Source organism: Taudactylus pleione, unplaced genomic scaffold (genome assembly GCF_031769625.1).
Source record: "Taudactylus pleione unplaced genomic scaffold, aTauple2 ptg000245l, whole genome shotgun sequence".
Classification (NCBI taxonomy): Eukaryota; Metazoa; Chordata; class Amphibia; order Anura; family Myobatrachidae; genus Taudactylus; species Taudactylus pleione.
Genome location: NW_028284647.1, coordinates 619465 through 645162, shown reverse-complemented (window position 1 = coordinate 645162; position 25698 = coordinate 619465). Strand labels below are relative to the sequence as shown.

Sequence of the window (25698 nt, the reverse complement as noted above, 5' to 3'; positions counted from 1 at the left end):
GGATGTAAAATGTGGATGATTGGAACATGTCCAAAATCAACTCTGCAATGTAAGAATAAAGCTATCCAGCATTTGTTGCCTACAAAACAGAAACAGACAGTATTTATCCTGCATGCAAAAAATAGAATGTAAAAATTATTGCCCCCCCTTGCATCGCACCATGGTTTGCCCGGGTGCAAAGTTAATACTTTTTTTTTGGGGGGGGGGGTTTACTCTCAACACTAAATCAATCCCATTATTCATATAATAACATATAAGTAGATCCTCAATTTTACTAGACTGCGTTTTGTAACCTGCATTTATCAGCGTCTTTAGCATGTGCTAAGCACCCCATTTTCCATGGCGTTGGGGTGCGTTCAGCCATATAGAAAAACATCTACAAGATCTCCTTAAAGAACATTGTCGTGTATGAAGCACCGCCATCCTGTACATAGGCTACCGAAAACCATTAAGGGGGTGCATGCATCCCTCCCTGATATCCACAAAGTGGTTTAACTTATTCGTTCTCCGCAGATCATAACGAACGTGACTGAGCAATAAAACATTTGATAAAAAAAAAAGTGTTCTAATAGATTCAATTCAAACAAACTTCCTATTGTTTTACAGGATACATTTCGGTCTGTCACACAAACATCATTTACATTTAAAAACATTTAGATGATCACTAAAAACAGAATAAAAAATGACAATGACATGTTGGGCAATGGGAAAAAATGGACATTTACTTGGTGCAACTACATTACAGTATTTATCGTCCAAAGCATAGCACTCTATTTAAATTTACAAAGCATCCACAACAAAATGAAATGGGCATGGTGTTTTATGGAGACAGGAACACTAACCGAACCCACCGACCAATATTTCCAACTTTAAATAACTTTTTTAAAGTCTTTTTTTTCCAATCTCACATTGAAAAAAAATAACAAATATTTAATGGAGAGGAAAGTGAGTGCCCACCTTTCTTCTTCACTGGCATTCTTAGGAATAACTCCTCAGTCTCCCTCCCTGGCTTTTTATTAAGGAAACACAAAAAGGATGATTAAATCTCTACAGCCAGGAGTCGTCCAGGTATTGCAAATGTATATTTATAAAGACTAGAGTCCAGTACTAGCTTTACACCTTCCCCCCCCAAAAAAAAGGACTGGCATGTGAGACGATGGGGTAATGTCACATTTAAAGATCCATCAAAAAAAAGCAATGTGCCAATATTTATTTGGCTTTTACTAGATCAGAGTTGAGCCAGACATAACAAGCCTAAAAAATCATGCCATGTGGTAAAAGCATAGCTCCAGAAGTTGCCAGGCAGCAATTAGTGGGCATAGGCTGAGAGGCAGCAGTCAGTGGGCACAGGCTGAAGGACAGCAGTCATTGAGCACAGGCTGAGGGGCAGCAGTCATTGAGCACAGGTTGAGGGGCTGCCGTGGGCATTGCTTGGCACAGGAGTGGCTTTCCATGCACACATGCCCTGCTCCTGGGCTATTGCTCTGTAGGTGTGTAGATCTCAGAGGCGCCAGTCACCAGCTCATTCTCCTTGTTTGTGTGCCAGCTGCTGCCAATGCAGTTGGCTCAGAGGGGTCTCAGCAGCAGGCACCCAGGCAGAGAGGGGATTAGGGAGCAGGGGAGCCAATCCCTGCTGCGGGAAGCCATGCCAGGGCAGTGGGCAGGGTCAGGCATGGCTGGTGGTAATCTCCCTCTCATCAAACACAGAGGAGGAAGGGGCTCATGGTCAGACCAGCGCTCTGCTGCACACACACACACTCAGTCACTCAGAGCCCAGGCGGCGCAGCAATCACTCACGTGTCTCCCCGGAGTGTGGGTCATGTGACGGGCAAGATGGCGGCGCCCATGTCGGCACGGAAATGAAGGTGAATCTGGAGACTGGAGAGTGCTGTGCGGACACATTTAGGCCGATATCGGGAGGTGCAGGTCAGAGCAGGGTGACCCTGGGATCTATAGTATAATAAAGTTACTGTTACGGTGTTTTCTGGGTTCTTACATTGATGAGCTATGTAGCATACCGTTGTCACTGACAGAAATCACTATATATATATATATATATATATATATATATATATATATATATATAGGCTAACCATACTATACTTGGGACATTCATGAATTACACAGGTTATGTGGCTTATTAATGCCAGGCATGAATTCAAGTAATTTCGCAGCAGCTTGAAACCTGTTTACACCGCCACCTGGACCCATGTTATTCCTGAGACTTCACCTCTATCGCATGATATCATCTCTCAGCACCAGTGATGCCGGCTCTCCGTAGGGTGTTAACGGGACTCAGGTCACCCATTCATACTGCAGGGTGACACGGGTCGTTCCCGTGTTCAGCCCTGCTCGTTACCCAGGTTGGATTGCCAGGTCACTCAACCCAGGAATCCAACCCTGGCCCCTATTACACTGAGCCGCGACCCGGGGTTGACATGGCAATAACCCCAGTTGCTTACCTCCCAACCGTCCCACTTTCAGTGGGACAGTCCCGCTTTTCTGGGACAGTCCTGCAGTCCCACCCACGGCGGCCGCGGTGGGGGGGAGTTGGGGGAGCACACACCACTGCTCTGTGTATACCAGAGCAGCGGGTATTTGGGGGGAGACCAGTTGCCGGTGGTAATTGTGCAACATGCGGTGATTGGCGGGATGTACTCCGTAAGGTTAGTACATCCCGCCCCCAGTGTTTAATAATAAGAGGTGCTCGCATGCTGAGACTTGTAGTCCCATATGGGTAGCAACTGTGCAACAAGAGAAAAAAATAGCTACAAATGTGTCTATAAAGCCATATTCACAGTAATTAAAACTATCTGCTAAATGTCTGTTTATGAGGACACATCTGTAGGTTTTTTTCTGTTTTGTTGCACAGTTGCCACCCATATGGAGTGTAAATATATTGTCTGGATTTTGTCCTTGCCTGGATTTTGTACATGTCGGTATAGTAAACTCTCTGTATTTTGTTCATGTCAATATAGGCCCTCATTCAGAGCCGTACGTTCTGAGCAGAGCGCACGCTCTGAATGAGGGCCGGGCTCCATTTTCATGGAGCGTCCTCCTGGACGCTCGTATAGCTGTGGGTCACCACCCACAGGCTATACGAGCGTGCTTTGTGATGGCCGCGATGGTCGAGGCCATCGCGACCATCGAAATTGCGAGCCGGAGCCTGCGGTTGAGGTTTTCAACCGCAAGCTCCGGAGTGATTTTGGCTCTATCAGAGCCAAAATCACTCCCACTGACATCACTAGTGATGTCAGTGGGCCGGCTTCTGACGGGAGGCGTTCCCGTGGGAACGCCCCCGTCAGGGAGGCACGCCCCCGGCACGTCCACCAAAGGGGGCGTGCTGTCAATCAACATTGACAGCACGCCCCCTTTGATCGGACACAACGAGCGAAGGACTTTCCTTCGCTCGTCGCGTCTGGCGCATGCGCACGACGGAGCTCCCTCCGTCGTGCGCATGCTCAGTGCATAACATCGACCCACTTGCGAGCGGACAGCCGCTCGCGAGTGGGTCTGAATCAGGCCCATAGTGACTCGTGGTTATATTGATTTTTGGAATTTTGTCTATTTCTAGTTTATGTTCCAGTCAGCATAATGATTGTCGGTAATTAGTTTGTGTCTGGATTATGGGTTCCAGGATTTAGACTTCGTCTGGATTTTGGTGCAGTAATTTGACTGCCGAGATTTTGTCCGTCAGGATATCATACTCAACCTGTATGGACTGCTGTGGAAGCTAAACTGCAGTAGAGGAGATTGAACTAGGGATGGCCATCGATGATTCATAATCAACGATTGTTTATGGCTGATGTTGAATGCTTTTACCATCGATGGGGGCGAACCAGATGATTTCCCTCCATCGATAGCACAGCATAACCAAATGTTTTTTTTTGGTTTGTTTACAAGCTGCCAGGACACGGAGTATAGCCCCACACCCCAGGTTCTAACTGGCCCACGGGCCAGTTAGTCAAAGAACAGGGATAACCATCGGTTGGTGAAACCATCAATGGTCATCCATTGCGTAGTTAGTAACCATCGATGGCCACATGCTATATCACAATCGATGGTAAAAACACAGATGGCCATCCCTAGATTGAGCTCCATGCACTGATTGGCTTAGTAGTCATCCAATCAGTAGCAAGACTTCTGTACCTCCCCCTGGTGCTCACTGTTCCTCAATACTTAACTACCTCCACTGTAGGGATGGCCATCGACGATTATGCCATCAGTGGTTGACATCAATGGCAGGAAATACACTTTTGATGGCCATCAGTGCAGTGGCTGGAGGCAACAGACGAATCAGGGAAGGGGGTGGGGCTAAGCTCTGTGCCCCTGTCAGGAGAGGAAAACAAAAAAACACATTGCCAGGCTCTCTGCCATCTGTAGTAAACCATTGATGGTCGTCGGTACTCCACTGTGCATTTAGAGACAGTTATTGCATAGTGTCTGCAAAACTGCTCAGTCAGTGCTGGATTTAGGGCTAGAAAAGAAAAAAACTTTTTTCGTTATTATTTGTGTCTCATAAGAGGTGAATGAGAAATTATGTAAATGTTAATGACCTAAATTAATGTTAATACAATCATTTCATTTTCTATTAACAGATCCACAAATCATCCATTGTTTTTAAAGACATTTGTAATATCACCCAGACTGGTAATTGTCACACTGGATACAAGTCAGCTCTAAGGTAGAAGGTGAGATTCTTTCATGTACTTTTCATCTCATAAAAGAACGTTAGTCACAGTGACAAAAACATTAATACTTTTTCTTAACATGGATTTCTGGCATTTGTGATGTCATTGCAAGATCTGTTTGACTAGGGCCTTAAGGCTATATTCTATTCAGTCTACATCTGATGATAGGATCTGCATGTGACAGGGGCAGTGACATGATGCGAGGAGAGGAATGAAGACAACAGGAAGTCATAGACTGAGAGTTATACAGTGGGAGGAGCAGGGTCTCCCACCAGCATAGAGTATATCAGGAGATGAGTGATGTGTTAGTGAGGACAGGGCTGCATGTGACAGGGACAGTGACATGATGTGAGGAGGGGAATGGAGGCAGCAGGAAGCCACAGACTGAGAGTTATATAGTGGAAGGAGCAGGGTCCCCCACCAGCACAGAGTATATCAGGAGATGAGTGATGTGTTAGTTAGGACAGGACTGCATGTGACAGGGGCAGTGACATGATGTGAGGAGGGGAATGGAGGCTGCAGGAAGCCACAGACTGAGTTATATAGTGGGAGGAGCCGGAAGCCACCGATTGAGCTCAAGTGGAAAGAGCAGGGTCCCCCAGGAGCACAGAGTATATCATGTGATGTGTTAGTAAAGAAAGGGCTGCCTATGACAGGGACAGTGACATGATGTGAGAAGGGGAATGGAGGCAGCAGGAAACCACAGGCTGAGAGTTATATAGTGGAAGGTGCAGGGTCCCCAGCAGCACATAGTATATAAGGAGATAAGTGATGCATTAGTGAGGACAGTGCTACAAGTGACATGATGTGAGAAGAGGAATGAAGGCAGCAGGAAGCATAGACTGAGAGTTATATAGTGGGAGGAGCATGATCTCCCAGCAGCACAGAGTATATCAGGAGATGAATGATGTGTAAGTGAGGACAGGGCTGCATAGGACAAGGATAGTGGCATGCTGTGAGAAATGGGAGTGGAGGCAGCAGGAAGCCACAGGGTCCCCCAGCAGCACTAAGTAGTCATGTGAGGGTCCTTTCACTCTGAAGCTTGTCAAATGTATAGTGGGTCGAGCAGGAAGCCACAGACTGAGCCAAAGTGGAAATAGCAGGGTCTCCCAGCAGCACAGAGTATATCAGGAGATGAGTGATGTGTTAGTGAGGACAGGGCTGCATATGACAGGGACAGTGACATGATGTGAGAATGGGAGTGGAGGCAGCAGGAAGCCACAGGTTGAACTCCAGTAGAAGGAGCAGAGTCCCCCAGTAGCAATAAGTAGTAATGTGAGGGTCCTTTCACTCTGAAGATTGTCACCTCACACAGTGGAGGCAACCATTTTGGTGTGCAGCGTTCTCATGAATATTGGATTGTCTGTCACTTCATTATAAATCAGCGACTCGGCAAAGGCACAGACTGATGGGGGGCATTACTGCAAACATTCGTTCATTACACAAAATGGCTGCTTCGTTTTACTAACAACCGGTGACACAATTTAGGCACTTTGAGGCTGGTGCAGTTAATTGCAGGTGCATTTGTGGAGAGTTATGTTGGGCCTTTTTCACTATGTGCATGCTCCAGAACTAGGCGGAAGCAACTAAGGAGCCTTCAAAGTTGTACGCAAACCGAACTCATCTCCACTGGTGGCAGAAGTGGCGTAAGCGGGCTGTAACGTGGTTTACTCGCTTAGAAGTTCAGAGAAGACGTGTAAACAGAACTGACACATTTTTTTGTGCCAGGGATAGGAATGGTGGAAGTGTGCACACTGATAATGATGACGGCTCTGAATTTAGCCATACACATGTATACTGTTGGGTCGCACTCGTGTACAACGCCGCATGTGACGCAATACTTATTTAAATGGGGCAGACTAGATGGGCCAAGTGGTTCTTATCTGCCGTCAAATTCTATGTTTCTACTCGCATCTCATTCTCTGCATGCATTGTGGAATCAATATAGGCCGACTCGCTTTCTACATCAGGCCCCGTCCCCTATGTGTGTAATATATATGAGGCACTGCTTCCTATGCATTTCATGACTATTGGTTCAACCCACAAATCGGCCACAGTCAGCGAGTCAGTGACAGCTACGCCTTCATTGCACCACTGTATTCATGTATCGTGAGATCCCGCATTTCTCCAATGTTATTTCTCTATGTCACAGGGCTGAAACATGTCAGAGCTGGTTGGTCATAATCTAACCATGGAGGTAGCAAAGACGTTGCCCAAAACTGACAAGAACCTCCTGCAGGCGAGATTTAAGCAACTTCCGGAATTTGACCAGTAAGTGACCTTGGACCCTATTTATCAATATTTTTTTTACAAAACAAATGTGAAAAAAGGTGATTTCACACCTTTTCCACATGATTTTAGTATCACATTTATGTATTAAAGGGCTTTTGGAGCAGTTTTCATGAAAAACTCCTCCAAGCTCTGTAATTCGCATATTTTTAGTAATCAGATCACATTTCCCATACTTGTAATGGGAAATGTGATCTGCTTAGATTTACTAAAAATATATTGTGAAAAAATACAGGGGAAAGCCCTGTGATAATAACGTCACCTTCACATGGCGTTATCCAGGCTTTCTCGTTTTCCCAACGCCGGCTCCTGTGATCAGCTTTGTGTTTTAAATAGACCACAAGCTGATCACTGTAAAAAAAAATTATATATTTACATATTATAATCGCTTACCTGCATCCAGGGACCGATGATCGGTGCTCCGGTGAGGACATCTATGTGGGGCTCCAGGCAGCTGGTCTCCCGGCTCCTGCACTGTGACCCCGTTCAGCTGTTCTATGCCGGCATCTCGGTATGCAGCATAAAGTAGCTGACCGGGGTCACAGTGCAGAAGACCAGCTGACCAAAGCCCTAGAGAGGACCTCACCGGAGCACCGATCATGGAGGTAAGTTAAGTGGGGGTGGGGGCGATCATGGTTGCAAGTGGAGGGGAGTGGGTGAGCTAGCAGCACATGTGCAGACACATTCTCCCTGTATTTTTTCCGACAAATACAGTGAGAAGTGTGCGGAGGGAATTCGCAGGGTCAGATCTTTATCGCAAGCTGCATTCAGATGTTAGTACATCCTTGTGATATACAATCGTATTTTAAATGGTGATTGTAGTTACTTGGGGCTCTTGTGTGAAGCTGGTTTAAGAGGCTTACGGATGCAAATAGCGAGTGCATTTTTGCTAATCTCTGTCAGACGGACCTTGGCCGGCGGTCTCTTTACATAAAATGGACGTTTCAGGGAGGAAAATGGGCGGTGACAATGCGAACACACGGAACTGTCTTGTTGTGGGCAGTGCAATTTGAACTCCGTGCTATGCTGAGTCATCCACACGGGGAATTGTAGCCTGTGTGTGATGGATCTCTTGCACCCAGCAGATGCTAGCTGTATGTATAGTTTTTATTACGATACTGCCAGTGTTTCAGGGCATCGGCCCTTTTGTCAAGGTCATATACAAAAGTTAAAACAAGAACTTACCTTAAGTAGTCACCCAGGTGTCATAGTGTGATCCATGGGTAGCGCGCACTTCCGCACGTTGCAGACGGCGTCCCATACTCCGGGTACCTAAGCAACCAAACGTCATCAGTGTAAACAATATACCGTGTGTTCCTTTGTGCCTATACAACCATCACCATATTAATTCTATTAGATGTGAAACATAATACACATCCTAATGAGCATAACATTATCATTTAAGGACAATCATTTAGGTTATCTGCAACATTATTCTGACTGAATATACATTATATCTATGGATCACTGATTAATTAATGAACAGTACTAGCTTGCATAATACTGAATCTAGAAACTGAAAGAAAACATATAGTATATGTCATTCCACTCACCTTGACAGTGACCTAAAAATAGCCAAATCCAAACACGTGCCGGGTTATCACATTCAATATTTATTAATCCCATTTCATAGTAAATTCCAACAGATTGTATCATTAAGTCCTGTCGGTGGCATAGTATTCAACTCCATGATCCATTGGGCTTCTATTCTTAATAGGCGGTTGCCTCTATCACCACCTCGAATTGATGTTGGTACATGATTAATAATTAGATGACTCAATTGTGCCAAGTTGTGCCCGTTATCCACAAAATGCCGCGCTGCTGGCTGGTCACTAGTTTTTCCTGCTAGAGCTGCCCTAACGGCCCGACGGTGTAATGCCATTCTTTCACGCATGGTTCTGATAGTTTTGCCCACATAAGCAAGCCCACATGGGCAGATGATCATGTATATAACGTGGGTGATAGTACATGTTAACACATGGTTAATTCTGTACATAGTTGCCTTCTGTGGGTGTTTGAACTGGTGCCCAACTATCATATTGCGGGATGTAGTGCAGTTTAAGCACTTATCGCATCCATTACTTCTCTTCAGGAAACTTGGTCCTCCTTCACGTTGCTGATCAAAGCCTGTGATGTCCGTATGAACAATATTATCTCTGTTACGTCCTCTCAGGGAACATGTCATAGGTCTATATTTTTAAAAACATGGTAAACTAGTATCTGTAGCGACTATCGGCCAACATGTCTTACTTGCATGCTGTACTACCGGACTAGAGGTAGAATAATGATGTTTCCATGGAATGACCGCTCCCTCTGCTTCAGTTGGGTCTCTTGTGATTCTTACAGCCCGCATCATTTGTGAGCGGGGGAGTCCTCTCTTCAATGATGCAGGATGATGACTTTTCTGCCCGCAACTCACTTTACCTACCGATTGCACAGCTATTGGATAGTATTTTACAGCCTTTTTTAAGTAATTATCCAAACAGTTCTTAAAGATACTACCATGTTTTTATACCATCTTATTAGTTTTAAGAGTGTCCCAGAACAAACGCTAATCTGTGTTATGGATGTTTGTAATTTACATACTGCTATACCACATGATCTGGGGCTTACAGCAATATGTAAAATATTGGAATCACAGAATAAGGGCGATTTTGATGCAGCATTACTGGTACCACTGTTAGAACTAACACTAACCAGGAACTATTTTCTATATAATGGAAGGTTCTATCTCCAGTGCTCAGGCTGTGTGCGATGGACAGTAATGTGGCCCCCACATATGCGAATATCTTTATGCTGGAAGAGGAACAACAGATGTTTTTTCACGATCCTAAAATCTCTAAACATGTTTTATTCTACTGTCGCTACATAGATGATCTTTTCATGCTCTGGGCAGGGGGTGAACAACTGTTTGTCCAACTGATGCAGACCATTAACAACAGAGATTCAACTAGCAAGCTCACTTATCAATACAGCTACACAACAAGTAACTATCTTGATGTGCAAATCTGCAAAAAAGAAGGAGAGATATCTACTAAGCTGTACAATAAACCAACTGATGACAATAATTTGCTACATGCTGCAAGTCATCCATCCGGCATCATTGAAGAGAGGACTCCCCCGCTTACAAATGATGCAGGCTTTAAGAATCACAAGTGACCCCACTGAAGCAGAGGGAGCGGTGGGCTCTATCAACACCAAATTTGGGAATAGAGGATATAATATGAAACAACTGCAGAGACAAAAAGAAGTGATGAAAATTGAACGTTTTCTATTATTGCAACCAACACACAAGAAAGAAAACCTAGTCATTCCATGGAAACATCATTATTCTACCTCTAGTCCGATAGTACAGCAGGCAAGTAAGGCAAGTTGGCCGATAATCCCTAGAATTAATATGGTGATGGTTGTATAGGCACAAAGGAACACACGTTATATTGTTTACACTGATGACGTTTGGTTGCTTAGGTAACTGGGAGTGGTGCACAGCAATCACGTCATCAGTATGGGACGCCGTCTGCAACATGCGGAAGTGCGCGCTACCCGTGGATCACACTATCACACCTGGGTGACTACTTAAGTCCACCAGTGCCACCTCGATTTCCAACTGTTACCTTATACTACTAAGGAGGACACGGAGGCAAGCTGCTTGCTGTTCTGAGGAGCGCCGGACCGTTGCAAATATATATATATATATATATATATATATATATACACAGTCCGGTGCATAAATATTGGGACATTGACAGAATTTTCATATTTTGGCCTCTATTCACCACCACAATGGCTTTGAAATGAAACAAACAAGATGTGCTTTAACTGCAGACTTTCAGATTTAATTTGAGGGCAATTACATCCAAATCAGATGAACGGTGTAGGAATTACAACGGTTTCTATATGTGCCTCCCACTTTTTAAGGGGCCAAAAGTAATGGGACAAACTAAACAATCCTAAATCTAACTTTCACTTTTTAATACTTTGTTGCAAATCCTTTGCAGACAATTACAGCCTGAAGTCTAGAACGCATAGACATCACCAGATGCTGGGTTTCATCCCTGGTGATGCTCTGTCAGGCCTCTACTGCAAATGTCTTCAGTTCCTGCTTGTTCTTGGGGCATTTTCCCTTCAGTTTTGTCTTCATCAAGTGAAATGCATGCTCAATCGGATTCAGGTCAGGGGATTGACTTGGCCATTGCATAACATTCCATTTTTTAGCCTTAAAAAACTCTTTGGTTGCTTTTGCAGTATGCTTCGGGTCATTGTCCATCTGCACTGTGAAACGCCGTCCAATGAGTTCTGAAGCATTTGATTGAATATGAGCATATAATATTGCCCGAAACACTTCAGAATTCATTCTGCTGCTTTTGTCAGCAGTCACATCATCAATAAATACAAGGGAATCAGTTCCATTGGCAGCCATACATGCCCACGCCATGACACTACCACCACCATGCTTCACTGATGAGGTGGTATGTTTTGGATCATGAGCAGTTCCTTTCCTTCTCCATACTCTTCTCTTCCCATCACTCTGGTACAAGTTGATCTTTGTCTCATCTGTCAATAGGATGTTGTTACAGAACTGTAATGGCTTTTTTAGATGTTGCTTGGCAAACTCTAATCTGGTCTTCCTGTTTTTGAGGCTCACCAATGGTTTACATCTTGTGGTGAACCCTCTATTTTCACTCTTGTGAAGTCTTCTCTTGATTGTTGACTTTGACACATATACACCTACCTCCTGGAGAGTGTTCTTGATTTGGCCAACTGTTATGAAGGGGTTTTTCTTCACCAGGGAAATAATTCTTCTGTCATCCACCACAATTGTTTTCCATGGTCTTTCAGTGTTGCTGAGCTCTCCGGTGCGTTCTTTCTTTTTAAGAATGTTCCAAACAGTTGATTTGGCCACACCTAATGTTTTTGCTATCTCTCTGATGGGTTTGTTTTGATTTTTCAGCCTAATGATGGCTTGCTTCACTGATAGTGACAGCTCTTTGGATCTCATATTGAGAGTCGACAGCAACTGATTCCAAATGCAAATGTCACACCTAGAATCAAGTCCAGACCTTTTACCTGCTTAATTGATAATGAAATAACGAGGGAATAGCCCACACCTGTCCATGAAATAGCTTTTGAGTTGATAGTCCCATTACTTTTGGCCCTTTAAAAAGTGGGAGGCACATATAGAAACCGTTGTAATTCCTACACCGTTCACCTGATTTGGATGTAATTACCCTCAAATTAAATCTGAAAGTCTGCAGTTAAAGCACATCTTGTTTGTTTCATTTCAAAGCCATTGTGGTGGTGAATAGAGGCCAAAATATGAAAATTCTGTCAGTGTCCCAATATTTATGCACCTGACTGTGTGTGTATGTATATATATATAATACACACCGCACACAGAGGCGGCACTCAGAGAGCTTTCAACAAGGTATGAAGAATTGCAATAGTTTAATGCAGGAACATCGATGTTTCAGGGCTACGCGTCCCTTCTTCAGGATACAAAATACAGATAAAGAGAACAACAAGCAAACACCGAGTTTAAATAACTCACCCTTCTGGACGTGACATGCGCAGCGGCTGAGAGGAGCATGTTCCGTCCAGAAGGGCAGAGACTTAGGGTGTTATATGAATCAAAGCTTGGAGAGAGATAAAGTGGACAGAGTCAAACTACCAACTAAACACCTGCTGTAATTTTTAAAAAACAGCCTGTAAAATGACAGTTAGGAGCTGATTGGCTGGTACTTTATCTCTCTACTTTTTATCTCTCTCCAAGCTTTGATACAACTACCCCGCCTGTGAGAGGTGATGGGTCCACCTTAAACTCTTTCCCGTCCTTCTGCTCCACAGGAAGATTTTTGAACATGGCAGCATCTTCATTGGTGCAAACACAGTGGCCGGCGGTTTGACGGCTCACCATTTATTCGGCAAATTACTGAACGTCAGACCGAACTTCCTCTTCTCCTCGTTGGTGTTGGCCATCCTCCCATTCTTCCAGAGCAAGATCTTCTATGATACACTTATACCCAACTCTCTCATGGCCGGTATAGAACGTTTATCTTCCCTTAAACAAAAATGTGAATGTTCAGTTGTTTGAGGGACAGTAGCCCTATATTTTCCCATCCTATTTAACCTAGGAAAGTATAGATTAATGTTACAGGAGTTTCATGCTGAGATTACTATTCATTACACACCCGTCCTCGTACACCTGTCCTTTTTGTGCCAAATGGCGCAAGACGTCCCCAAGCGATTCCTGTGCTGTGCACTTTTTCCTCAATTTTGTGTCTTAGTTCCCATATAAGGGTCATTTAAATTATCCACGAGTTCCATTGCGGCACGAGTAAGAGTAGCTGTCTGACGCGCTTATGGTACCTCCGGACTTATAGATTTTTGTTCACTGCCCTATAGGGCTGCGTACAAAAATCCATGAGCCCGGGGAGATATCAGGGAACCAGGAAGGCGAGTTGTGGAGCTGTTGGCTTCATTTCCACGCCGTTACAATGGCGGCTATTTGAATTGACCCTATGGTGTTACTTGATACTTGTGTTCAGTGTTTTAAGTTGCAAAGTCCATGGTGTGCAAAACTGGGCTATTTGACACACCATGGCATGTACTGTATCAGTTATTACTATCGATTTTTGTATTTAAAAGTGCCCACACAGTATCAGTGTGTATTAGTATCTGTGAGGATTCCTAGCATCGTTGTGTGGAAGAATTATTCATATTCACAGAAGTTCATGGCAACTGCACAAAGAAAAAAAAAATTCTTAGGGGCTGATTCAAAGGTGGACACAGATTTGTCTTTTGCAACAGTCTCGTCTTTTTATTCTAATGAGATGTCAGATTTTCAAACGACTGAGACGCCCGCTTGGAGCGTCTTTAGGACAAGTGCATCTTTAGCCACTTGCCTGGCATCAGGCTGTTTTCCCTAAAATGGTGGCATCTGATGCAACCAGTCAGAGATGCCCAGTGCGCGGCTGCTGAATTTTCCAGCAGTGACCCATCACACTGGGACCTCCCAGACCCTCTGCACCACCGGTTGTGCAGGTACAGAGGAGTGTATATAAACATAGTAGTATCTCTTTCCTCCAGTCAGTCCGGATCATCGTTACTATCGATTTTGCGATACATTTAGAAAAAAATGTTTTTTTATTTTACTTTTATATTCATTTTTTTTTTTTTTATAATAATATTGGTAATTTTGTAAAAGTGAATGATATGGATAATTTTGATTATGGCGATCCTGTATCGATCAAGACTATCGATACAGGGCCTCCAAATAGTGACGGCAATTATCCTAAATAGTGTTTAAAGTTCATGCACAGTAAACTAGGGTTGACTGTCGATGATTTCCAAAAATTGATGGTCTATGGCCAATGGCAAGTGTTTTACCATCAGTGGCAACCTCGATGTCAAGGAAACATTGGTGGCGCCGGCACAATGGCCGCGGTCTGTGCATGTGCAGAACTTTAAAACCATCGCTCACTGATTGTACAACCGTCGATGGCCATCACTACAGTAGATCAAAAAATTAAGATTTTTATGGTATACTGTTTAAAAAAAAAAAAATTACTTTTTCATAAAATCGTCTTGGATAAGTTGACACTTTTTTTGGGGGGGGAAAAAATATCAGCCAGTTAAAACTTGCACCAGCCCCATGGCAGGTGCAGTTCCCCTGTCGGTGTATGGCCTCCTGTTTGAGCAACTGCTTTAAGCGACGCCCTTGTCGGATTTGCCAACCCCGCACATATCATCGTGTCCACCTCTAAATCAGGAACTTAAACTTTTTTTTTTTTTTTCAACCTCTATTTATGGACACATTTGTACATTTGGCGTTATCTTGGTGCTTCCATGAAGTGCAAACTAAATGAATTGGCTACATTTATGAATATTGGTACAGTTCTGTCCACTTGCTTCTAAGGAAGCTGAGGGTTAATACCTCAGCGAAACGCGTCAAGTTATTCCAGCATAACCGTGATGCTCATATTGCAACCTTTATTGTCTACACTCCCGTATAAGGACTTAATATCTTTGCAAGTCAGTTAAAGGGACAACCTGCAGACATCTATCTGGCGAGAGCACCTTGCTAAAGGACTGGACACTTCTCGCACACCAACTGGAAATACACCTCTAAAGGGGCACTAGGCGACAATGAAAAGACATAACAATATCGTTATCGTTCATTGTACTGTGCAGTGCCTACACTGAACAATATGTCGTTCAGTGTAGGCACCCTCCCTCATCCCCGAACATGGTAATCTGTCGTTATCGTTCATTGTACTGTGTAATTCACGAATTTCCTCAGTACTGTCCATTTGGACAATATATATATATATATATATATGTATATATATACAGATATATAGATATATATATATATATTCCAAGTGTGAACCGGCACTCGAAAAATAATAAAAGTATATGCCAAGGTGCCTTCTGTATATATCCAATATCCATGCAAAGAGTCAGCGGCACTCCTGGACTGTTGTCATAAGTAAAAAGAAATTTAATACATGCCACATAGCTGACGTTTCAGAGCCAGACACGACCCTTTTCTCAAGGCAGGCATAACGGTATTCAGTTACATTATAAACAGCAGACATAAACACTACTGAATCTTACCTTTAAATAGCAGTATGCTTCCTGTGTGCTGGCGCCGGCCGGGACAGGCAGGGGGAGGAGTTGGCGCGCACGCGGCGGCCTCTGTCCTCCGCTGATGACGTCACTCCAATGCTAGTCGGTTGTCATGGAGACAAGCCACAAGCCGGGTGTACTGTCTATCCGGCCCGCGTCAGCTACAAAGAGAGGCACAAAAAAGATTAATGTTACAAGCATGCAACAAAAATATTGTATATAAGTATCAATCGCCTAAACTATTTACTTTAAAACATACATACAGACTAACTACATATAACATGGATTGGAGCAGCTCTGATGATGAACTATAGATAAGTAATCTTAACCACACATTGAATGGTTACTCGATACGAAGAAATATATCTAAAGCATAGCTATTGTCCTTACAGAAATACATTAAGTGACAATTTCTCATTAAGTCCTGCAGGATGAATAGTATTTATGTATCGAGGACGCTTCAAGACGCAAAAGCTTTTCACCTCTGTTTCCTCCCCTTAACGTAGTTGGAACATGATCAATTAAAATATGTTTCAAAGCAGACAAAGAGTGGCCAGCTTGCAAGAAATGTCTCGTCACAGGTTGCTCAGCCACTTTTTTTAGGAGGGCTGATTTAATGGCCGATCGATGCAAAGCCATCCGTTCTTTCACTGTCCTGATGGTTTTGCCGACATAATAGTACCCACACGGGCACATTATCAAATAAACTACGTGCGTTGAAGTACAGGTGAGGACATGTTTTATGTGATATATATGGTCCCGATGAGGATGTTTAAATGTTGATCCTGTCGCCATATGTTGACACGTAGTACATTTTGTACATTTGTAGCAACCTGGTGCTTTTACCCGTATGGCTTGACCTTCCTGACTGGGATGAATAAATCCAGTTATGTCCGTGTGGACCACCATGTCCCTAATATTCCTGCCTCTTGTAAAGCACGCCATCGGTCGTTTGCCTGTGAAACAAGGTAAATCTTTGTCTGTTGAAACTATGGGCCATAGTGCCCGTGTGGCTCGCTGGATCACTGGACTGCTGGTTTGATATTCAAGTTTCCAAGGGATAGTGTTACCTTTATCTTTGTTTGTAGGTTGTAATAAAGTATCTCTTTGAAGTAACAAGACCTCATCTCTTTGCTTCCTTAAAAGAGGTAAAGAATATCCCCTTGTCACAAACTTATCTATTATTTTTTCCAACTCTTGTTGAGTATGGTCAGGGTCACTTGAAATACGTGCAATTCGCAACATTTGTGATTTCGGAAGCCCTCTCACAAGTGATTTAGGATGATGGCTATTGGCTGCAAGTAGAGTATTGCGATCTGTGGGTTTGGAATATACCCCTGTTTTAATACGGCCATTTTCAATAGTTACTTGAATGTCAAGATAATTCAATGTAGATGTACTAAAGTTATAGGTCAATTTGATAGGTGAGTCACGGTCATTGATTTGTTGCATCAGCATCTCAAACGCCGTTATGCCACCAGTCCATAACATAAACAAGTCGTCTATATACCCCATGTAAATTAGAATGCGTTTGCTGATTTCTTCATTAGAAAAAAACATGTCGTGTTCTTCACTGAACATATAGACGTTTGCGTAACTCGGGGCTACGTTACTGCCCATGGCACAGCCGGACACCTGTTGGTAAAATTTCCCATTGTACAAAAAATAATAATTGCGTGACAACGTAAGTTCTAATAGCTGTAAGAAAAGGGTTTTGTCCAGGATAGTCATCCGCTGTTGTTCTATAAAAGTTTTCATGATCTCTATTCCCTTATTATGGGGGATAGATGTGTACAGACTTGAAACGTCCATCACGCAAATGAGGGTGTCCTGTGGAACCACCGTAACCATTTTTAGTGCCAATAAAAAGGCTGTGGTATCCTTAATATATGATGGCTGTGTAGACACCAAAGGCTGGAGAATTGTGTCTAAAAACATAGAAATGGGCTGGTACAGAGAGTTCCTCGCCGATATTATCGGTCTTCCCGGAGGTGATTGTAAATTTTTGTGAATTTTGGGGACCAAATACATTATTGGCACCACTGGGAACTCTTGTATTAAAGACCGTCTCACCTTGTCACTAATTAAGCCATCATATTCTGCTTGTGCTAAGATCTGATCCCACTCGTTTTTGTAATCACCAGTGGGGTCCTTAGCCAGTCTCAGGTAAGTGTTAGTATCGGCTAATTGTCTTTCGATTTCACTCATATAATCCTTCAGATCCTGGATCACAATCGCGTCCCCCTTATCGGCGGGACGGATGATGATGTCTCTATATGCACTCAAGTTATTTAAAGCTTCTTTTTCCTTTCGTGTTAAATTATAGTGTTGAGTAGTCGATGCTTTAATATACCTAGAAACAGAATCATCAATTAAACGATTAAACGTCTTTAACGAAGTATTGGTAGATTGGGGGTCAAACGTAGAGGTACTGCGTGCTTGCAAAAATGTTGAAAACGGGTTGTTGGATTCTGGTGGTGCCTTTGTTTGAAAAAAGTATTTCAATCTAAGATTGCGAGAGAACCGGTGTAAATCTACCTGCCATGTCAGGTCCTTATGGACATTGGTGGGGACAAAAGAGAGACCTTTATTAAGCACACTGACCTCAATGTCCGTAAGTGTTCTAGATGACAAATTACATATTAAGTTTTCTTTTTGGAGGATGGACCTTTTATTCCTCGCGTTTTGACCCCCCCGGCGGGTGGAAGTCCTTTTATGGCACTCTCCCCTGTTGCCATAGCTGTTATATCTAAAGGGACTGGTTGTATGTCCCCACTTTCATCTGAATCACGAATTGCGAATTCACTGTCGCTGTTGGACGTGACGGTTTCTATATGTTTATTTTCTCGTCTAACTCTCCACCCTTGACGCGGTTGTCTTTGTTTTTGAAAAGACTGAGATCTTGTGTCCCCACCTGTTAGCCAACGGTACACGTGATTATTCTCATAATCATCGCACACCACCAGCTTTTTATTACGTTTGAATTTAATTAATTCATGGCGATATGTCTCGCTCTGTTTCTGTAATTTTTGTAGTAATTCCGCACTACTCTCACATTCAAAACTGGCTTTAGATTTAACAGCTAGAGCTTCAATTTTATCCCTGGTCTTAGCCAGTTCAAGCCCTGCTTCGTGAATAACAAGCAACATTAAGTCCATACTACACTTGTTAACCACTCTGACCCATTTCCTACAAAAGTCAGGATTTTGCCTCCCAATAGTGGGAGCATTTTTCACACGGAATCCCCGCAGTATCATTTGGTCCCTGTAATATTCTGAAAGGGATATTCCGTGCAGGAGATATTCTGTTTCCCGTTTTTTCAGTCTTAACATTTGGTGGTAATAGTCCTTTGCATCATCATTATGGTCTGTAGAGGGCCAATGTTCTTTAAACAAGATATGTTCAGCTTCAGCGAAGCTGTGGAGTATGCCCTTAGGTAAGGTGATTCCTGAAAATCCAGCTGGATATTCCCCACCACTCTGCAGATTGGAGCTGTTCTGTTCCATGCTGTATATATTGCTCTCCAAACATAAATATTGGGACATTTGACAGAATTGTCATATTTTGGCCTCTATTCACCACCACAATGGCTTTGAAATGAAACAAACAAGATGTGCTTTACCTGCAGACTTTCAGATTTAATTTGAGGGCAATTACATCCAAATCAGATGAACGGTGTAGGAATTACAACGGTTTCTATATGTACCTCCCACTTTTTAAGGGGCCAAAAATAATGGGACAAACTAAACAATCCTAAATCTAACTTTCACTTTTTAATACTTTGTTGCAAATCCTTTGCAGGCAATTACAGCCTGAAGTCTGGAACGCATAGACATCACCAGACGCTGGGTTTTATCCCTGGTGATACTCTGCCAGGTCTCTACTGCAAATGTCTTCAGTTCCTGCTTGTTCTTGGGGCATTTTCCCTTCAGTTTTGTCTTCATCAAGTGAAATGCATGCTCAATCGGATTCAGGTCAGGGGATTGACTTGGCCATTGCATAACATTCCACTTTTTAGCCTTAAAAAACTCTTTGGTTGCTTTTGCAGTATGCTTTGGGTCATTGTCCATCTGCACTGTGAAGCGCCGTCCAATGAGTTCTGAAGCATTTGACTGAATATGAGCATATAATATTGCCCGAAACACTTCAGAATTCATTCTGCTGCTTTTGTCAGCAGTCACATCATCAATAAATACAAGGGAACCAGTTCCATTGGCAGTCATACATGCCCACGAAATGACACTACTACCACCATGCTTCACTGATGAGGTGGTATGTTTTGGATCATGAGCAGTTCCTTTCCTTCTCCATACTCTTCTCTTCCCATCACTCTGGTACAAGTTGATCTTTGTCTCATCTGTCCATAGGATGTTGTTCCAGAACTGTAATGGCTTTTTTAGATGTTGTTTGGCAAACTCTAATCTGGTCTTCCTGTTTTTGTGGCTCACCAATGGTTTAAATCTTATGGTGAACCCTCTATATTCACTCTTGTGAAGTCTTCTCTTGATTGTTGACTTTGACACATATACACCTACCTCCTGGAGAGTGTTCTTGATTTGGCCAACTGTTGTGAAGGGGAAATAATTCTTCTGTCATCCACCACAGTTGTTTTCCATGGTCTTCCGGGTCTTTTGGTGTTGCTGAGCTCTCCGGTGTGGTGTTTCTTTTTAAGAATGTTCCAAACAGTTGATTTGGCCACACCTAATGTTTTTGCTATCTCTCTGATGGGTTTGGTTTTGATTTTTCAGCCTAATGATGGCTTGCTTCACTGATAGTAGCAGCTCTTTGGATCTCATATTGAGAGTCGACAGCAACTGATTCCAATGCAAATGTCACACCTAGAATCAACTCCAGACCTTTTACCTGCTTAATTGATAATGAAATAACGAGGGAATAGCCGACACCTGTCCATGAAATAGCTTTTGAGTTGATAGTCCCATTACTTTTGGCCCCTTAAAAAGTGGGAGGCACATATAGAAACCGTTGTAATTCCTACACCGTTCACCTGATTTGGATGTAATTACCCTCAAATAAAATCTGAAAGTCTGCAGTTAAAGCACATCTTGTTTGTTTCATTTCAAAGCCATTGTGGTGGTGAATAGAAGCCAAAATATGACAATTCTGTCAATGTCCCAATATTTATGCACCTGACTGTGTATGTATATATGTATATGTATATATGTATATATATATATATATATATATATATATATATAAAAAAATTCAAGATACTGATATTTTTTTTTTCTCAGCATGCTCGTAGAATGTTTGCTTGCAGAGCTCACACCATGCAGTAGAGTTACCATTGTCTGTTCAAAGTCCATCTGTTGGGTACTAATAGTGGCCTACAGGCAAGACATACATGTGACATAATTTGGGGGAGGGCGGTTTCCAGGTATGGCAAGTAGTGAAAATATAAAGGTGAGCGGGCAAACAGGTAACAGACACGATTCAGGTGGGTGGTTTCCCCATCGCCAGCACAGAGGGAGAATATAAAACTGTATACTCCCTTATGTCAGGCACATTTAAACAAATAATATTTTAAAAAGTTATTGTCCTTTTTAAAACACCTACATTTTTACATTGGGGGGAAAAAACTAAATAAATCTTTGTTTACCCCCTCTACCTTTTTTTTTTACACTATTACAGACTGACTGGGCGTGAGGTTGGCATGATGGAAATTAGCATGGGCTCCGTGTTGCTGTGTGATGTGTTACATCTCAGTCATGTGATCTATGTTTCCCCAGGTAGACCAAGCTCTCCCTTACGTAACACAGTGGTTATATTAGTCGGAACTGGTATGAGCAGTATGACTGTGGTTTCACTTGCTGCTGCCATCAATACAGGCTACTTAATCAAGTGAGTATATTATTTACACCGAATGTCTAATATATTCACTGTCTATTGCCGCACAAGAGGTGTTCACTGTAAGTGCTAAGGATGGTGTCACATGGGGAATATTATCGCTAGATTTCTCCAAGTAGAACATAACAGCTCAGCGGCTGCCGTGACGAGCGGCTAAAATGAAGAAGAGACTCCTGCCCGTCCTGAGAATCATCTCAGGAAAATGCTGCACGCAGCGTCGTTGCCACTTGCGACAGGAGAAGCGCGTTTCTCCTTCATTTTATCTTGTGGCAACAATGGTGATTAAGGCATTCCTTTACTTTACTACGCCCCACCCAGGCCTCAGGTCTGCTTATATCCATGGTACAAGATGTGTTCTCATACACTTATCCCTTATGTGCCATGTGCTATGATTCCCAGGCTGCATCATTTTTTCCCCCAATTTTGCATCTTAGATTGCAAACAGTGCATTCGGTTTTTAGGATTTGTTTGCTTGTTTGTTTTTTGTCGCAAAGGAATTGGTATAAGGTCGCAGACTAAGCATAATGATGCGTGGCGAGGGTCACACGTATCAGTCCTCCCCGGTGTACTCTTTTCCTCAATGTTGCATCCCAGTTTGCTTATAGTGTACTAGGTACTTAGGATTAGTGTTTTGGAGTGGCAAAGTCTGTGACGCGATAAATGCAGCTTCTTGGCGCAATTTGAGTATAGGTGCATGTGGACACATCTGTAAATCTAGGAAATAATTTCCATAATAGTCCAGCGAACCCCAAAAAAACACATAACATGCAAAAATATAGCTTTTATTTTTTTTTAAGGTGGTTGTGTGGGAGTCCTCTCAGCTGCTTCTTTTGGATCCTACCCCCAGAACCCTCTCTGTCCTTTTCCTCAGTCGAGGTTCACTCTATGCATCGATTCAACCATGTTCCCCTTCTGATGGTGGTAATTTACTTATCTTCTCTGATTTTCCTTGCCTTATCTTGGGGTACTTCAACATCCCATTAATGCTACTGCCTCCAAAATCCTTCCCCTCTCTTCTTCTCAGCCAATGGACCTCCTCATCTTCACACTCCAATGGTTACTGTCTTGATCTCCTCTTTTACCACCACTGTGAAATCATTGACTTCACCAACTCTCCCTTCTCTGTGATCATCTCCTCTCCTTTAGCCTTTCACTACGTCTCCCAAGCCCAAGGTGTTAATCTATCGTCTCCCTGGACCCACCTCCCACTTTTGTAATGATTTTGCTTCATGGCTCCCCCACTTTATCTTCTCTGATTTTCCTTGCCTTCAGTATCATCCGATTTTCTTACAGCTCTGCTATATCTCTCCAATTTTATTTCAAGTCTCTCGTCTCACCCCAGTCCTCCACTCCCCGCCGAGTGTTAACTACCTTCTACACACTTCCCTGCGCCACATTCCCCCCTTAGTGCTCTTGACTTTGTCATGTATTTTACATCCAATATTGATGGAATCTATCAGAACATTTCTTCCAATCGGTCTCCTCCTGACCCAATCTGTCCTCCCACGCCACTGGTGACTAAGTCCATGCCTTTCTCTCATTCCCCCCCCCCCATCTCCTCCTGCCCCTTCACTCCATTCCCTTGCAGCTCATTCTCTCACTGCCTACTCCCACCTGGCTCACCTTATTAATCTGTCCCTCTTATCTGGTATTTTCCCCTCCTTCAAGCAAGCTTTCCTCACAGCCATCATAAACTCTGTTTCCGCTGATTCTTTCTCCAACTACCAGTCTCTCTCTCCTGCAAATATGAAAATCACTGTCCGCCCATGATGTAAAGATGGCTGCTATTTCTAAAACGGAGTCGAGTAAAGACAAATATTTGTGGCTTGAACTATTGACAATAACTTTGTGTGACTAAGGGCCTGATTCGGGGATGGGCGCTAATGCCATCGTAGCTGTGATCTCACAAGGAATGCGGCTGCTAAAATAGGCTAATGTTTACAAAGCTTTACATAAGCATTGACACGCCCACTGCTGCCTTCTCCTATCTGTCCGACGACGTGCAACACAGCACAAACATGGATGGAGATCGGGCGGCCATGCAGTAAGTCCGACCAGCTGCAAACCCTGCAGCTCTCCTGCTGTAAAGGAGATCGCAATAGCTAATGTATGCACGCCCATGATACGGCGTTTAAACTGTCAGACACGCCCCGTTACCTCCCCCCAAATGCTGACTACCTGTCACCGACTTTGCGGATGAATCCTCTGTGCGGGCGTAATCGCTGTGCGTGCACAGTTAGGCTTACGCGCATGTGCAAACAATCGCTCAATCTGCATAAATTTGGCAATGCCTACATCTCTAAATCAGGCCCAAGATCCTGTCCGATGTCCACTGCTAGTAATCCCCCCCCCCTCCTATTGTCTTTTTATTCCATCTCCCAGGTATGACACAAAGCCTTTGCAAGACAGCGTCTTCAGTTTCGCCATCAGGATTTTCAGGCCGGTACTGCTGAAGATGAAATATCTATTTCTGTTCCAAGCTGCATTCACCGTGTCTCTCGGCTATACGCACAGTGCCATATATGAAAAGATGCTCCTGCTGCCTACTTCCCACATACCTACAGAGGAACAGAAATAATAAATAACATGCCAAGGCTTCTGAATGATAAAATGGACGGGGGGTGTACAACTCCTGCGCACAAACTCATCTCATCCTTACACCTGCTTCTAATTTGAGGTTCAAATAATGGAATTAAAATATTGTGTAAAGGTTTCAGGTCACAAGTGTATGGCACAGACCTTACAAGTATACCTACAAAAAAAATATGTATATATATATATATTTATTTTTTAGGTATACATTTTTTTTTCCCATTAATAAACACTTTTGTTATCGTTGTCATTTAAATGTATTATTACAGCAAAATGTATGTTTTAGTGTAAATTTGTTTGAAAAAAAAAAAAAAAAGCGAAACAAAATTTATATAAATGGTACATATTAAAGGAAACAATCTCCATATCAATTGGAACAATCCAAATCACATATAAGTCACTCAATGAAACAACCATTTGTCTGCAAATTTAACATTAAATATCACCATAGGAGAAAGAGGAGAGAAAAAAAGGGGGGGGGGGGGGGGGGCCTAGAAAAAACAAAAAGAGAAAATTAAAAGTTTCAAAAAAGCTGGGAAAGGAAGTAACAGGAGATAAAACAAGAAGCTCTGGGTCAAGTAGCACAGTTATATACCCTCAAAATCTTAAGATGCAAGGGCCTATATAAGAACACCCAAAGAGCAATGTACCATATAGCTCTATTGCCAATTAGAATGGGATAAGGACAAATACTTCATGAAACTGGTGGACATGGACAGGTAGAAGAGACAATTTGTTTGTAAGTCTGGGAGTCTTCGAAGTGCATCCAACTAAACCAGGTATTCCTAAAGGATTCATAATTTCCGTCAGCAGAGGTCATTATGTCCTCCATGTACAGGTCAACCCTAGAAAACCAGTCCATTACCGTTGGAGGAGAGGACCTTCATCTCACTGGAATAACTGCTTTAGCCGCATTATTTAGACGGCATAGTAGTGATTTTTTTGTATTTTGAGAGGGGTCTGGACGACAGGTGGAATAGACAAAAAAGAGGGTCTGATGGAGTTGCTTCACCTAGAATCTCTGCTGATAGCCTGAGCACCTCACTCCAAAATGGTTGAAGAACCGGACACTGCCACCAAATATGGTAAGGATTGCCTGGGGCCCTAGAGCAACGCCAACAGTTATTTGGTACCCCCATACCCATTTTCGATAGAGTGTCTGGGCATCTGTACCAGCGAGATAACAACTTATATTGGGTCTCTACTACACTAGTACTGGGAGAGCATGCATAAGTCAAATTTAAATATTTTCTCCCATTTTTCCTCTCCTAGTTCACGATCCCAAGTTTTTGTGAAGTTAGGAAGGGATTCGCTATTATCCATAGAGAACAAATTATAGATCAAAGAAATAGCGTGTGGCGGAGGTAAAACGTTAGCACAGAGCTGTTCAAAGGGGGTATTAGGTAGGTTGCAGAGAGGGCCGAAGTCTGCAAGAAATGTTTAACTTGGAGGTGGCGCCAATGTTCTCTTGGAGGCAAATTCCACTTTTTGCAAATCTCAGCAAAAGGTATTACATCTTTGCCACGTCTTAGCTGACCAGTCCTATATAAACCTGCCTTCAACCAAAAGGCAAATGTTTTAGAGTCCATGCCCGGTGGGAATTTTTTATTAAAAAGGAAAGACATTAATGGCG

At 43.0% G+C, this 25698-nt stretch overlaps 1 protein-coding gene across 2 annotated transcripts; it reads left to right on the top strand.

Moving 5' to 3' along the window:
- Nucleotides 1-1692: 1692 nt before the first annotated feature.
- Nucleotides 1693-24311, top strand: TMEM126A (transmembrane protein 126A). 2 transcript variants are annotated; one of them, XM_088479803.1, is made up of 6 exons: nucleotides 1693-1865; nucleotides 4599-4691; nucleotides 6844-6962; nucleotides 12825-13018; nucleotides 21356-21467; nucleotides 23856-24311. In XM_088479803.1, the coding sequence occupies exons 3-6, from the start codon at nucleotides 6853-6855 to the stop codon at nucleotides 24049-24051; spliced, it is 612 nt and encodes a 203-aa protein (XP_088335929.1). In that variant the 5' UTR covers nucleotides 1693-1865; nucleotides 4599-4691; nucleotides 6844-6852; the 3' UTR covers nucleotides 24052-24311. The 2 variants fall into 2 exon arrangements, with proteins under 2 accessions (XP_088335929.1, XP_088335928.1); XM_088479802.1 differs by having other exon boundaries at nucleotides 1693-1926.
- The last annotated feature ends 1387 nt before the right edge of the window (nucleotides 24312-25698 follow it).

Coding starts and splice junctions, on each gene's coding strand:
- TMEM126A (XM_088479803.1), top strand. CDS start 6,853: ATGTCAGAGCTGGTTGGTCATAATCTAACCATGGAGGTAGCAAAGACG. Junction 13,019..21,355: donor ACCCAACTCTCTCATGGCCG/GTATAGAACGTT, acceptor ATGTTTCCCCAG/GTAGACCAAGCTCTCCCTTA. Junction 21,468..23,855: donor AATACAGGCTACTTAATCAA/GTGAGTATATTA, acceptor TCCATCTCCCAG/GTATGACACAAAGCCTTTGC.